The 13,232-nt window shown below is 34.4% G+C and overlaps 1 protein-coding gene across 2 annotated transcripts; it reads left to right on the top strand.

Moving 5' to 3' along the window:
• Positions 1-967: 967 nt before the first annotated feature.
• Positions 968-13,122, top strand: LOC124361878 (39S ribosomal protein L22, mitochondrial-like). 2 transcript variants are annotated; one of them, XM_046815926.1, is made up of 5 exons: positions 968-1,091; positions 4,597-4,855; positions 6,501-6,714; positions 8,568-8,790; positions 13,044-13,122. In XM_046815926.1, exons 2-4 carry the CDS (start codon positions 4,616-4,618, stop codon positions 8,786-8,788), a joined length of 675 nt encoding a protein of 224 aa, XP_046671882.1. In that variant the 5' UTR covers positions 968-1,091; positions 4,597-4,615; the 3' UTR covers positions 8,789-8,790; positions 13,044-13,122. The 2 variants fall into 2 exon arrangements, with proteins under 2 accessions (XP_046671882.1, XP_046671881.1); XM_046815925.1 differs by lacking the exon at positions 13,044-13,122 and having other exon boundaries at positions 968-1,092; positions 4,599-4,855; positions 8,568-9,325.
• Positions 13,123-13,232: the final 110 nt, after the last annotated feature.

The following is a 13,232-nucleotide window of genomic DNA, read 5'->3' on the forward strand; positions in this document are numbered from 1 at the left end:
CAGCGACATCTCAACGAAACAACTGATGGCATCTCACACCCAGCCCAACTGTCGTAGATCTAATACATTTAACGTGGATGATACAAACAATTCTTTTCATTACCACAATCCCTTCCGCTTTCCCATTACTGTACAATAAATCTCGGGGACTGATGTTTCCTCAAGCTCAAAATTCTTATTTAACAAAAAACGACCATGAAAATTCCTAAAATTGACTCTAAATATGAAACTTGAATTATTAATTATAATTAGGAGAGGCAAACTAAAATAAAGCCGTAGAATGCATTATAAGAAAATTATTAGAATGGAATTAACTGAGAACTTACAATATTTATTAACTTTCAAAACAATGAGTAAAAATAAGTAATTCACTTAATAAAGTTGTAAGAGGGATTGGACGTAAGTTACCATTGCGGTATAATGCTGTTACTAAAATGTGACAAATAGCTCTTTGTAAGCATCCAAATTAAATAGTTAGTTATAAAGTTTGCACGATAATGTTTACACGGATCAATACTGTGCACTTTATGATCAAAAGATAAGATCACTGTATATTTCTAAAGATTTAAAATTTTATACGTACTTGTAATTTAATTTTTGTTTGTATTCACACTTATGGAGTTTAACACAAGTGTGTTTAATCAATATTGTGAAGTTTGGTGCACAATATTGAGTATATATTTAGGGTATAGACCTATTTCATGAAATATAGTTCTTCATGAAATGCAATTGTTCTCGAATCACTTATTCTTAATTGAATACCGGTATGGTCCGTATTTTCTTTATTATTGATAAAAGTTTTCAACTGGTCAAAAGAACTAAACTTTCTACAACCCGCCATTTTAATCACAATGCACAGTGCTAGAGCTACTTCAAAACCTTTGGCGTCACAGTCTGTGACGTCATAGTCGTTCCCGTTCTTTGAAACCAAGCCCGGTGACCGGGCATATAGCCACTCCGAAAGCAAATACATAATACAGAGTTTGAGGTTATGCGGTGCAGTAGAATTTGTTACTAATTTGTATTCCTACATAATTTTGTTCTCATGATTAGTTGAAAGAAATATTAATTTTCTGCATCCGCCCTCCAAAGGTTAGTATAGTTTCAAATGCTGGAAGGAATTTTGTTGTTTAAAAGCTTTCCGTTTTAATTTTAATTTTACACTGAAATTGATATTCCTAAATCTCCCACCTGAAAATCCTGCATTGGCAAGACATTTATTTGCTATTTTCTCATCATTAATTATCTGTACATTATTTATAGAAATAAGGTATGATTTGAATAATTTTTGTGATAACAGATTGAGAAGGGGTGGGTTTAAGAGGAGGGTTAACATGTATGTTAAAAGGCCAGGTAATTCGAGGGGCAGATTAGTTCTGCTAACTACTTTTGATGTATAGGTGGGAATTATTGTTTTATGATAGTTGGTTTATCTAATAGTTTTGAGTGGTATAAGGTTATCGTGTCCTCTTACTTTGCTAACCTATAATACTCAACCTTTCCAGTAACAAAAACTTATACAGCCTACCTTTAATTGAAATTGTCTGTTATTATCATATACAGACTTAATGTTGGCTTAAGAATTTATAAATTGACTGTTAGTAGTTCTTCTAAATGACCTTTTCAAATTACTTAAGACTTTGATGAGTACTATGCATTACATTGAAAAACAAATAAACAGTACAGACTGAAAGTAACAAAAGCTAAGGTCTTTAACTACTACACCACAGTTCATCCTCCAACACATGTAAAGCTGCCTAAGGTATTATAAACTTACACATACAGGCCTAAAAAGGCATATGTTTCTTTGCTCAGAACATTCCGAAACATAACAAATTGTTCATAGAGGCTGTTGAAGGTACAGTGACAAACCTTCTGGAGATGGACTTCAACCCACTGTATATTGAGAATAGGCGTAGGATAAATTATGGGGAGGGTACGATAAGCGGACCCGGTTTTTTATATAAAAAATTGGTAAATGATATTACTTAACCATAAGAATTGATATAATCAATCGATACTGATTCATTATTTTGAACAGTTAACTTAAATAATCTATATCAACAGCTGTTAACACTTTCAAATAATACACATAAGGTAATAGCCTATTTCAATTTTACATAAGTAACATTTGATCATTAAAAATGGCAGTCAATTTAAGAAAAATACACGACATTGCTTTGTAAAATGATAAGGCACATTTTACGTGCTTTCAACATGTTGGACTCGTACCGAAAAACCCATTATGTGAAATTTGTGGGAAAGAAACCACTGTAACTGTGAGAGGAGCAAATATGGTTGTCTTCAGTTTTCATAATTTTTGTTATAATAATTTGTTTAATAACTGTAAATATTACATTAATATTTTAATATAAAACATGATTGTTATTGAGGACTATACTTTTATATCGATTGGTGGTCTGGGAGTGAGATACGAATATTAGGTATCGATGATTACATTCTTAGATATAAAATACTGGGTCCGCTTATCGTACCCTATCCTAAATTATACTAGTTAGAGGTACAACCACTAGATATTATAAAAATAGTAGAAAGCCTAAAGAACTCTATAAGTCCAATATTTATGGTGTTCCTTGCTTTTGTTTTGAAAGAGGTGATCTGTAAAGTAGCAAACCCTCTATCAGCAGAAATAAAGTGTCATATTCAAGGTATATTTCTGGACGCTTTGAAGATTGCACGGACAGCCCCATCTACAAGAAAGGAAATTGTGAGGAACTAGTAAATTACATGCCTGTTTCAGTTCTGCCAGTAGTGTCTAAGCTTATGGAGTTAATAATGAAAAAAAGTTGGTTGATTTTGAGTCCAGTAATCTGTTCAGCAACACTAACATGTGGCTTCAGGAGTGCATGTTCCATAACCGCTGTTATGATATATATATATAGTATCGAAGATTTTGAGGCTTGTGACCTGTGATATGAGTTAAGCATTCAATTGTGCGCTGCATAAGATTCTACTTAGCAAGCTAAAATCCTATGGAATCAAAAGGAACAGTTTACAAAACCATTTTAGCTAACTCGAAAACGGACATCGGAGGGTATTGCTTGATGGGGCTACTTCAGGAAGTAGGGAAGTCATGGAACCTTTGCTATTCTTAAGTCTGGTGAATGACAAGTCTGGAAGGCAGACAACACTACTCATCTGCCCAGAGGAAAGTTGCCACACTCAGTGCTTCAGGAAGTTGATGACTTGTTAGTAGATGCCAAGAGGTGTACAAACTAAAATTAAATGAAGAAAACACAGGTACTTTGGGATTATACCGACCACATCCAGATATGAATTGTTATTTGACATTTTGCTTCTACTGATTAGCGTAGAACAATATTTCATAAATATAAAACAGGAATTTTCTTATCGCAAACCCCTCCCGATCCTCAGACAGAGGTCAAAGTCGAGCGGTCTAGTATTGAAATGAATTGAATTTGAATTCAATTCAGCTGGTGCGTCACATTGTTGTACTTACGTGCCGCATTGTCTGTCAATTACGACATTAACTCATCTTTGATATTGCTGCATTCTAGGTGTCACAGAAAACCCATTAGCAATCGTTGTAAGTTTGTAATTAAAGAGTTGTTTTTTCGTTCTATAATGTTTGTGTTCCTCATATTGGTGTGGTCGGTATAATCCCAAAGTACCAAAAAACACAATTACTATTCTGTACTCTACAAAATGGAGATATATTAGAAGACAACAGGGAGGCTGTTGAATAACTCATTTTTGGCTGAACCAAATTGGGATTACCACATAGACAAAGTCTGTACAAAACTCTCCAGGGTTATCTTTTTGCTGAGAAAACTGAGGAACGTGGTACCAGAGAAGTATCTGGTAACGGAGTAGTACCACATCTTTTCCACAGCCACCTACCTTATGGTATTCTGCAATGGAGCCATATGCCAGGATGCAGCAGGATACTTATTCTCCATAAGAAGGTACTGTGCATCATTACATCCTCGACCATCTGGAGCATTGTAGGTCTATTTGCAATCGCCTTAAAAATATTAACAGTTCAAGGCCAATGAACTCGCTTATATACATGAACGAGAATGTATTGCCGTTTGAGAGAAGACAATATGTTTATGGCTACAACACCCGCCATGCAAAAGTCCTAAACACCCTACAATCATAGACTGTCAAAATCATTGGACAGTTTTCCAATAGCAGCGGTCAAACTATACAATAGCCTACCGGAAAGCATCATTAACATGAGCACTACTAAGTTCAGGGAAGCCATGTGGTCCAGACGTACAAGTAGGCCTATCTATGACCTCAAGGAACTTTTTAGACCTGCAGGTCTCCTAATATACATATTATTACTGGCAGCACAGTGAGTACAAACTAAAACAGTACTGTCACTATCTGCTATACTGAATATACTATAAAACATGGTTCGTATCCATCATTCTGTTAGTGATTAACTTTTAGAGCAGGGTTGCCCAAACTTTTTGCGGCAAAAAGGACAAAAATAAAATCAATTTTTATGAATGTCCTCACCTCATAAAATATAACGACACAGAATGGAGGCTTTTACAATTATTGTAAGATAATATTAATGTATTTTAATTATTTATTTTTGATTATAGGTTTGATAAGAAAAAAAATGTGGGTTCTCCAGAATTGTATAGCAACTCTCGCTCGGCTTGGGAATGTATCCGCATGCTATCAGTGTTGTCGCAGTGGTCTGCAGCTAGGTCCAGCCAGTGTCGCTCTGCAGAGAATAAACTTCCACACGAGCGAGCAACAGTTGAGACAGTCACTATTCCCGGAACCGAAAAAGTGGCCTACTTATAATGAAAAAGTCTTCCCTCCTCAACAGCCTGATGAAGAGAGGAGACCTGCTGTAAGTCTTGTAACACGGTAATCTGTAAATTATTACATACCACCTAATTTTCCTACACAATGATTTTTATGAGTACAGTAAGCCTATTTTAATAATATATTAAAACACAAAAAAGATTCAAAATATTAATAAATGTCCTGCAGAGTTTTACCAAAAAGTATACAAGTTAATTTCTTTATCTTATTACTTTGCAATGGACCATTATAAAACAATACCAAATATGCTATGTAAATTAACCCTTCCCACGTCACAGACGGATATATTCAAATGGTAGACCATTTGATCAAAACGCCAAGTATAGTTATGTCCGATATTACAGACTATGTCTCTTGGAGAGTTTTTTAGTTCACAAAAGGCCTTTAAAATGCTCGGTGCACGCTCCGTGCTTATCGTGATTGCCAAGGTAATATTTATAAATGACCTTCACTCTGCGGCATCGGAAGGGGAGCGTTCTTTGTCTAACTCCGACAATGGCTATCCAGCCATGTTAGTGAGAGGTTACTGTTGCTCTTTGCTGTTTTACAATAGCACTTGAAAACATGTAATGCAATTGAGAATCCTGCAAGTTGTGAAGTGCGGTAATACAGTTTTTGTTGGCTAAGAACAATAACCCAATTGAGATTTATTGGCAACATTGGAGTTTATGGGACGATGTGATTACTAAAGGTGGAGTGCAGTGGCGCATTAGGTTTAAAAATGGCTGAACCAATGTGCTTGATGATGAACAAAGTAGACGACCAAGCATTGTGACCGATGAAATTATTTCTAAAGTTGAGAATATTAAATAAAACCACCGTTTCGCAATAACAACTCTCAATTAGTTTTCCTCAAATTTCAAGGAGTTTGTTACACGAAATCGTTAAGCAGAAGATAGTTTACCATAAAGTTTGCATGACAACACACAGCAAATCGGACTCGAGAATTCCTAAATGCTTTTAAGTGGGAGGTATTTCCACATCCGTCTTATAGGCCAGATCTTGCACCCAGCGACTGCCACCTGTTTCAAGTAATGAAGACCTGGCTTGCTACGCAGCGCTTTAATGACAATGTGGAACTGCGGTAGGGTGTGACTACATTAGGCGGCAGAATTTTATAACGCTAGAATTTTTAAATTAGTTCACAACTATGTGCCTAAATTTGTACTGTGACTATGTTGAAAAATAGTATTTTAGTGTCACCTTCAAATGTATATAATATAATTTTTCTTGTACTTTGTTTTTATCAAAATGAAATCTTCTTTCTGTGTAGCCCTCGTATTATGGTTCTTAATATTTTAAAATTTAGTTTGCGGTGTAACTTCTCTTTGGCATTACAGGGACTTTAATTAATACTTGTGAAATTACTCACTTATTGTGTTCAAAGGATTAAAAATGCGCTTAGATATAGGTCTATTTATGACGTTTCATATGTTAATGGCTGTACAAATTTCAACTATACGAAGTTCTTTTTCCAATAACACAAACTTCATTAACACAATAGCATTCCTCAAATATTTAAAAACATAAATTTGTACTATTTATTACTATTGGAATAGTCTTATTCAGCAGTGTATACTTTCATGAAAGAGTTTATAGCTGCTAAAGTTTGTTTTGCATCTAACACTGATGTTGTAGAACAAATAGTGATATAATTTTGTTTTAAACAGTATGTTTGCCACATGAAGCTAAACATCCATCACAGCCCGAAGAAGATGTGGTATGTGGCAATATTAGTAAGGGGGATGTCAGTTGATGAAGCAGTAAAACAGCTCAGTTTTGTGCCAAGGAAAGGGGCTGTTCATGTTAAGGAAACCATTCTGGAAGCTCAAAGACTAGCTGTTGAAGAGCACAATGTCGAGTTCAAAAGTAACTTATGGGTTGGTAAGTTTTTGTAATTTCCTCACAAATACTTATATAAATGTGGTCTTGAATACAGAGACAAGCTTGTCATGAGGAAAACATTTAGTAAGAGAAGTTTAGTACAAGTATGTCGCTTAAATATTCAATATATATTGCAGATATTGATTCTAAAGTGACGGAAGTATGTGCTGTATATAATGAATCAATTTCTGTACATGACTATTAAAGTTAAAAAATTGTTGATACTCGTTGATTAATTAAGTAGAAAAATTTCCATTTCGTTAAAAACAATCAGTTATATCCTTCTACTAACACCTCTTGCTTGTTTTTCTTTTGTAGATGAGCCTTATATTTCTCAGGAATACTACTTATTTGTCATAAACAACTGCACACCTTTTTGATCTGATTGTACTGTATTAGCTATATTTTATAAAATGCAAGTGAAGGTGAATAAAGTGTCAGCATTGCAGATTTAAATACATTTTTAGGTAATACTTGATACTATCTAAAAAATATATGAGTATAGTCATATGGACATGACAGAATCAGGAGGAAACATCAGTACCATGTAGTTGCCTCCTTGCAGGGAATAGGCTTGGTTAAAATGAATTAAGTTAACATATAGGGGCCATTCCGTAATTATGTAACTCTAAAATCAGACTTTCAGAACCTCTCCCCTTTGTAATGGTAACACTAACCCACCCTCAATAATTACGTTAATACTCCCACCAATACTCCCCTAATTTATATTATTCTAAAAATTGTGATATAACAAAGACAATTTAAAACTCCAAAGAAAAATGTTATTTATTTATACAAAACTGGCATTCCTCAACTGTAGTTGACTGTTTTTTCTGTTTCTTCTTGGTTTGTAATTTTTGTTACTTAAATCAACGATCGATACAGTTTTTCCCTGTCTACTATTAGATATTTTAACTATAATCTAAATGCAACCTTACTCAGTCATTACTCAATTACATGGCATAGGACTCCCTGTGCTGTTAAGGCAATACTACTGTATAAGAACAAAAAAACTGTGATTCTACCTGGCCGAATTTAACTTGATAAAAGCAGATTTTTACACTTAATATGTGCTGAATTTTGCATGTCAAACTATAACAATGTTTTACTTAGGCAAATGGAACGCACGTAAATTTTTCCGAGTCTGTGTCAAAATTAATTTTAAGGAATAGTTTGTGTTAGTTCATTGCATTTGCTGAGTTGCTTGCACGATGTAGTGAAGTTTTGATTTGCATAACGTCAGACCAACATCTGTCCTTTTATTTTTATTGCTATATTTCTTACAGCTGAAATTGTAACAGAGCTGGACGTTTTATTTTTTATGGTGGTCTTTATTTTTCTGTGTTGATGTTCTTGTTTATTATGATCTTATAGTCCTTTTTATAACGTTTTGTTTTATTCCCTGAAGATGGTTTAAGCTGAAATACGGAAATTGTTTACTAATATCTTCTTATTTCTTATTGAAGATAAATATATATATATATATATATATAAATATAATTGTGTGTGTGTGTGTGTATATATATATATATGTATATATATATATATATATATATATTACATATAAATAAGTCAAAATATATATAAAAATTACACACACATACATATATTACATATTTTTGTCCTTGTTAATCTATAAATAGTTTTTTAATTTCTTTTTTTTTCAACAGCTTACCTAGTTGTCGAGCAAATTGAAGTTAAAACCTTCATTGCACAACAGTTTGACATTAAGGTATTTACGATAGACAACTATTGTGTACCACGATCAACAAGTTCACTTCCCACAATTTAGACTTTATGTGTCCCCAACCCTCAAAATTTGGATTTCTGATAAAAATTGTGAAATGTTACAGCGGAGTCATTTGTCGGGAAGGGTTTGACTGTGAAAGGACTTCGTCGCCATGCTAGGATGAGACCTGGCAGAATAGACTATCGCTATTGCCATTACTTCGTACGTCTGGAGGAGGGGCCTCCACCCAAGCAGTACTACTGGTCTGAAGATCGATCAGGCGAGGGATTGCTTAAGAAATGGCTCCAGGAAAAGCGTGATAGGGCAATACTTAACACGCTTTAATGGTAATAATAAGTTTGTCCAGGAGTCATACATATACAAGATGTATTTTTTAAGTAAAACCCATTTTGCTATTAAGAAATATATATAGTGAATATCATAAACATACTAGGCTACTTTTCTCCAGTTCTATAAAATTTTGAATTTTGTTCCAACATTTTTTATACAGCTCAACGAATACTACATTTTTGTATCAAAGAAATCTATAACCCATGAAAAAAATTGATCCATAACTGCTGTTTTTTCTGGATCTCACACGGATCAACATCACTGTACAAGACAGTAGGCCATGCACTTGTTTTTATGGTACACCACAGTTTTTGTCCAGGTCACATATTACTCGGAAGCATTGATGCTGTGCCTCTCAGCATAAAATTCACTAACAAATTCCATTTTCCTTCTAAAAGATAGTTGTCAATATATGATCGAGCTGAAATTGTTAGTTTGTCTTTCACTTTGATTAGAAATTATGTATGTCGCATTTGTTGAAACTAAGGAACAACTTCCTGACTTAACCAAATAAAAAAAGACAGAAATCAATTTGTGCATATTTTAATTTTTTTAAGACATCTTCCTCTCTTTCCTGGTTGTGGATCATCTCCTGGTTCCTTTTCGATGCCGGAAAGACGTGAAGCCAAACTACGAATTTCTCAGGGAAGATTTTGCTTCACAGCACATGATGCCATGTGGGGCTGAATGAGTGATCTTCCTAAGGTTTTTAAATAGTCATCCCTTTTCAATATTTGAAGATTAGAATTCAATACAATGTAACCATTAAGTGCAGCAATATTTAAAAATGAAAAAAAAAATGCACAGAGGCCACCGTTTTGTTCCCCTAGCCACTGTATATTCTCCACACATGGCATCGCAAACGTCCACACCACCTTTAGTCTTATTGTAGTAGGTTATAATACTTGGTTTCATCATGTCACCAGTATCAACATCTATTTCGTTATCATTATGCATGGAGGAGAAAAGCAGTACACATTTATTACGCTTCGGTACATAAGACACTAAGGTAACATCTTCTTGGAAACCAAATGTACTGGTATGTTGTACTCTGTTTTTTATGTGCTAAGAATTGTACTGGAACTTGAGGTTTATTTTTTTTTAAAGTACCTACAACTGTGAGATTTTTTTGTCTCAAGGTCTTTACAACATTGTATGAGTTAAACCAGTTATCTATGGTTACGTTTCTACCTAAACCTGCTACAGGTCCAACAAGCCGAAAAACATCATCTGCTTTGTTACTGATTTTGTAAGGCCCCTCTGGTTGAGCAGCTGTATATATTTCTAAGTTTTCAACATAATAGGTTTTTGAGCAAGCTTGGATATAAATCTTAATACCGTATTTAGCTGGCTTATTAGGGATATACATCCTAAACTTGCACCGACCTCGGTAAGGGACAAGCATCTCATCTAATGTAACATTTTCAGAGGGAGTAAAATATTTATTACAATTAGAGATAAACATATCTGTCAGTTTTCTCAGTGCAGCTAGATTGTCCAGTCTTTTCCTTTCTTCCCTGGTATGAATGTTATCAAATCGCAGACGAGTTAGAAACCGAAATCGTTTTAGAGACATAGCTGCCCTAAAGATTTCTACTCCAGTTCCATCCGTTTTCGAAAACTGCTCTATGTTCATTTTGCTGCCATGTAATGCACCGGCTATATACAGTAAGCCAAAATAAGCCTTAATTTCAATTATGTCTGTCTTTCTAGCCATATTTAGGTCAGTTGTGTAATTTTGTTGTACAGAGTCAATATAAATATTTGTAGATTCAACTACCAATTCAATCAAAGGTTCGTTAAAAAATAAATTCCAAGAGTCAATTGGTGTGTCTACTTACATGGCAGCTCTTATGCTTCCAGGCAAATGCATTGATACAAGGTTGTGAGCTCTTGTTCGGACATTACGTGGAAAACAAGTTTTTCTCCATTTGGTCTTTCCATCACGACCTACATAAAAACATGAAGGGGTACCTGACTCAGGTGCGGCAGAAACACGCTCGGCAGAACTAGTTGAGGCAATAGGTGATTGATCATCAACACTATATGAAGTATGCAGTTCCGGTTCTAAATTGTCTGGTTCTTCTTCACTGAACCCTGAACCCACACTCGCTGTTACTGTAGTGATCACTATACACTTCAAAGGTCGGATCAGCGTCTGTATCGTCACTTTCCTGTTCACAGTTCAATATTCGGTCTATTTCACTATTTCTAAGATCCTGGTCATGTTCTACAGTTATATATACAAATTTACAACACTAAAACACAAAATTGTGCAGGTAATTGCCACAACCAACAGAACTTACACAAAATGAGAATGGCCGAAAACAGTAACGAGAACGAACGGTCGGGCTGGGTCTCACAGGCCCACATGCACTTTGACTCCGATCAAACTGATAACTGACGGAAATAACAACCGGATGCAGATAACAGCGCTCTCTTCAGGTTGTTCCTGGAAGGTACACGACCACTCGGATTAAAATAAAAACTGAAACTTAAAAAAAAAACTATAGAAAAATAAATGCTGGGTCTCACAGACCTAGCCCGACCGTTCTAGAGTTAAACATTATAAATGTCTACTTCTTAGCACACAGTAAGACACTATGGCTACAAGTAGCAACTAGACATACGTAAAGCAAGCTAGGAAAAGCATATATACATTGTAGCAATTACATCTCATTTCCACTTTTATTTATAGGAGGACAGTATACTTGAAATATCCCAAGTATGTAATTTTTAGAACTGTGTAAGGTCTTTATAAATACTATTGTAAATTTTTAGAAGCATTAGGGGAGGACTTGATAGGTTGTTTTCGGCGGTTTGTTGAACTGCTGAAGTTGTAGACTGGTAGTCCTCATGGTGTTTTCGGGGTGCGCAAAAGGCCCTTGAGGCTTAAGTGCATGGCAGTAGGCCGCCCCAAGGAAAAAAAAAAAAAAAAAAAAATGTAAATAAAAAAAATATATAAATTTTATAATGCCAAATGTAAAACAGACGTATATGGGGTGTATGTATAGGGGCACCAAAATAATCTGGAATAATTTTTATAAACTATATATTTATTTTTCTTTTAATACAATCTTATCCTCTTGAAAATACTCATCATGTTTGATCAATTTTTCTTTTCAGAGTTTCCATTGTTAGAAAAGACATCATATTTATATTCAATAATGGCCGATAGCCCCGTTCTTGGTTTTTTTTTCTAAATATTGTCAGCATTGCCAAATTTAATTTCTGTTGTGCCACTCTTCATTTGTAAAAGAATCACACACTCTTGAGGTTATGTGAGTAAAGTGTTTGAGGCAGGTACTACGCATCTCGTTAGCAATTTTTTTGCCAGAAAAAAACTGGCAAGCAGGTATTGCTTTGTGTGGAAAGTGCCAGAAGCTGAAATTTCGTAGCAATCATTTTCATTCCCAAATCTTCAGTTAAAATTCGTCAAATAAAGATCCAAGTTATTTACTTTTATCATTAGTGTCGGCTTTCTAGCAAGCTGACAGAATGCTCATCAACTTTTATTAACTGAGATGGCTGAATTAAAAAGGGTAGTTGGAGCAGAGCTCTCATACCCAGTGGGACTTATGACAGAGAGTAAACTAGGTTCAGAAGAGCCGTATTGACAGAAATTAATATACATACATGTAAACTCTCGTGGTGAGGAGAAATATTTGCTGCCGTCGGAATAGTGTTGGACATATCTCTATTTGTCAATTGGTTTTCTAAAAGAATGAATTGCTGCTGGAATAAAAGTATTTCATAAATAAATAATGAGCAAAATTCATGTTTAAGCTCCTGTATTGCAATAAACAGTATTTAACTAGGTTTTTACAAATTTTTAGTAAACAATCCAAAAGCACAAAAGTGCTTATGCGTTTCAATGTAATAGCACCAATGTCCACATCCGAATCCGTACTGATAAGACAACCAAACGTGTTTGAAATGTTTAAAAAAATATTTTAATTCCATGTTTATTTGTGTTGTTATAATTAATGATGACGCCCAGTGCCAAAACATTTTAATGATTTTAATACTCCTTTAAAGCTGATGTAATGTCGAAACGCTTAAGCACAACAGTGCTTTTGGATTGGTTCACAAAATCCTATTTTAATACTAAATAATGAGTTCTTGAATCTTCTGTTGCTTACAGAAATAACTTTTGCATACGTTTGATAAATATACCAACATTTAAAATTTATTAATATTGTTAAATACAACATTTTTACTTATTAAATGGTGGGTTATTTTGTTTCAGGTATCAACTCGATTACTTCTGTAATATTTTGTATCAAATGATTAGTTTATTATTCAGTAAAATATCTTAGATATTTTTATATTTAGTTTTATTTATCCCAAATATCCTACTTCTTAGTCAGGGGTGAAAACAAACCAAAAAGTTAACTGCCACAACTCTTTTTATCTCTTGAACGATTTCAATAAATGA

Source organism: Homalodisca vitripennis, chromosome 5, assembly GCF_021130785.1.
Source record: "Homalodisca vitripennis isolate AUS2020 chromosome 5, UT_GWSS_2.1, whole genome shotgun sequence".
In the NCBI taxonomy this organism is placed as follows: domain Eukaryota; kingdom Metazoa; phylum Arthropoda; class Insecta; order Hemiptera; family Cicadellidae; genus Homalodisca; species Homalodisca vitripennis.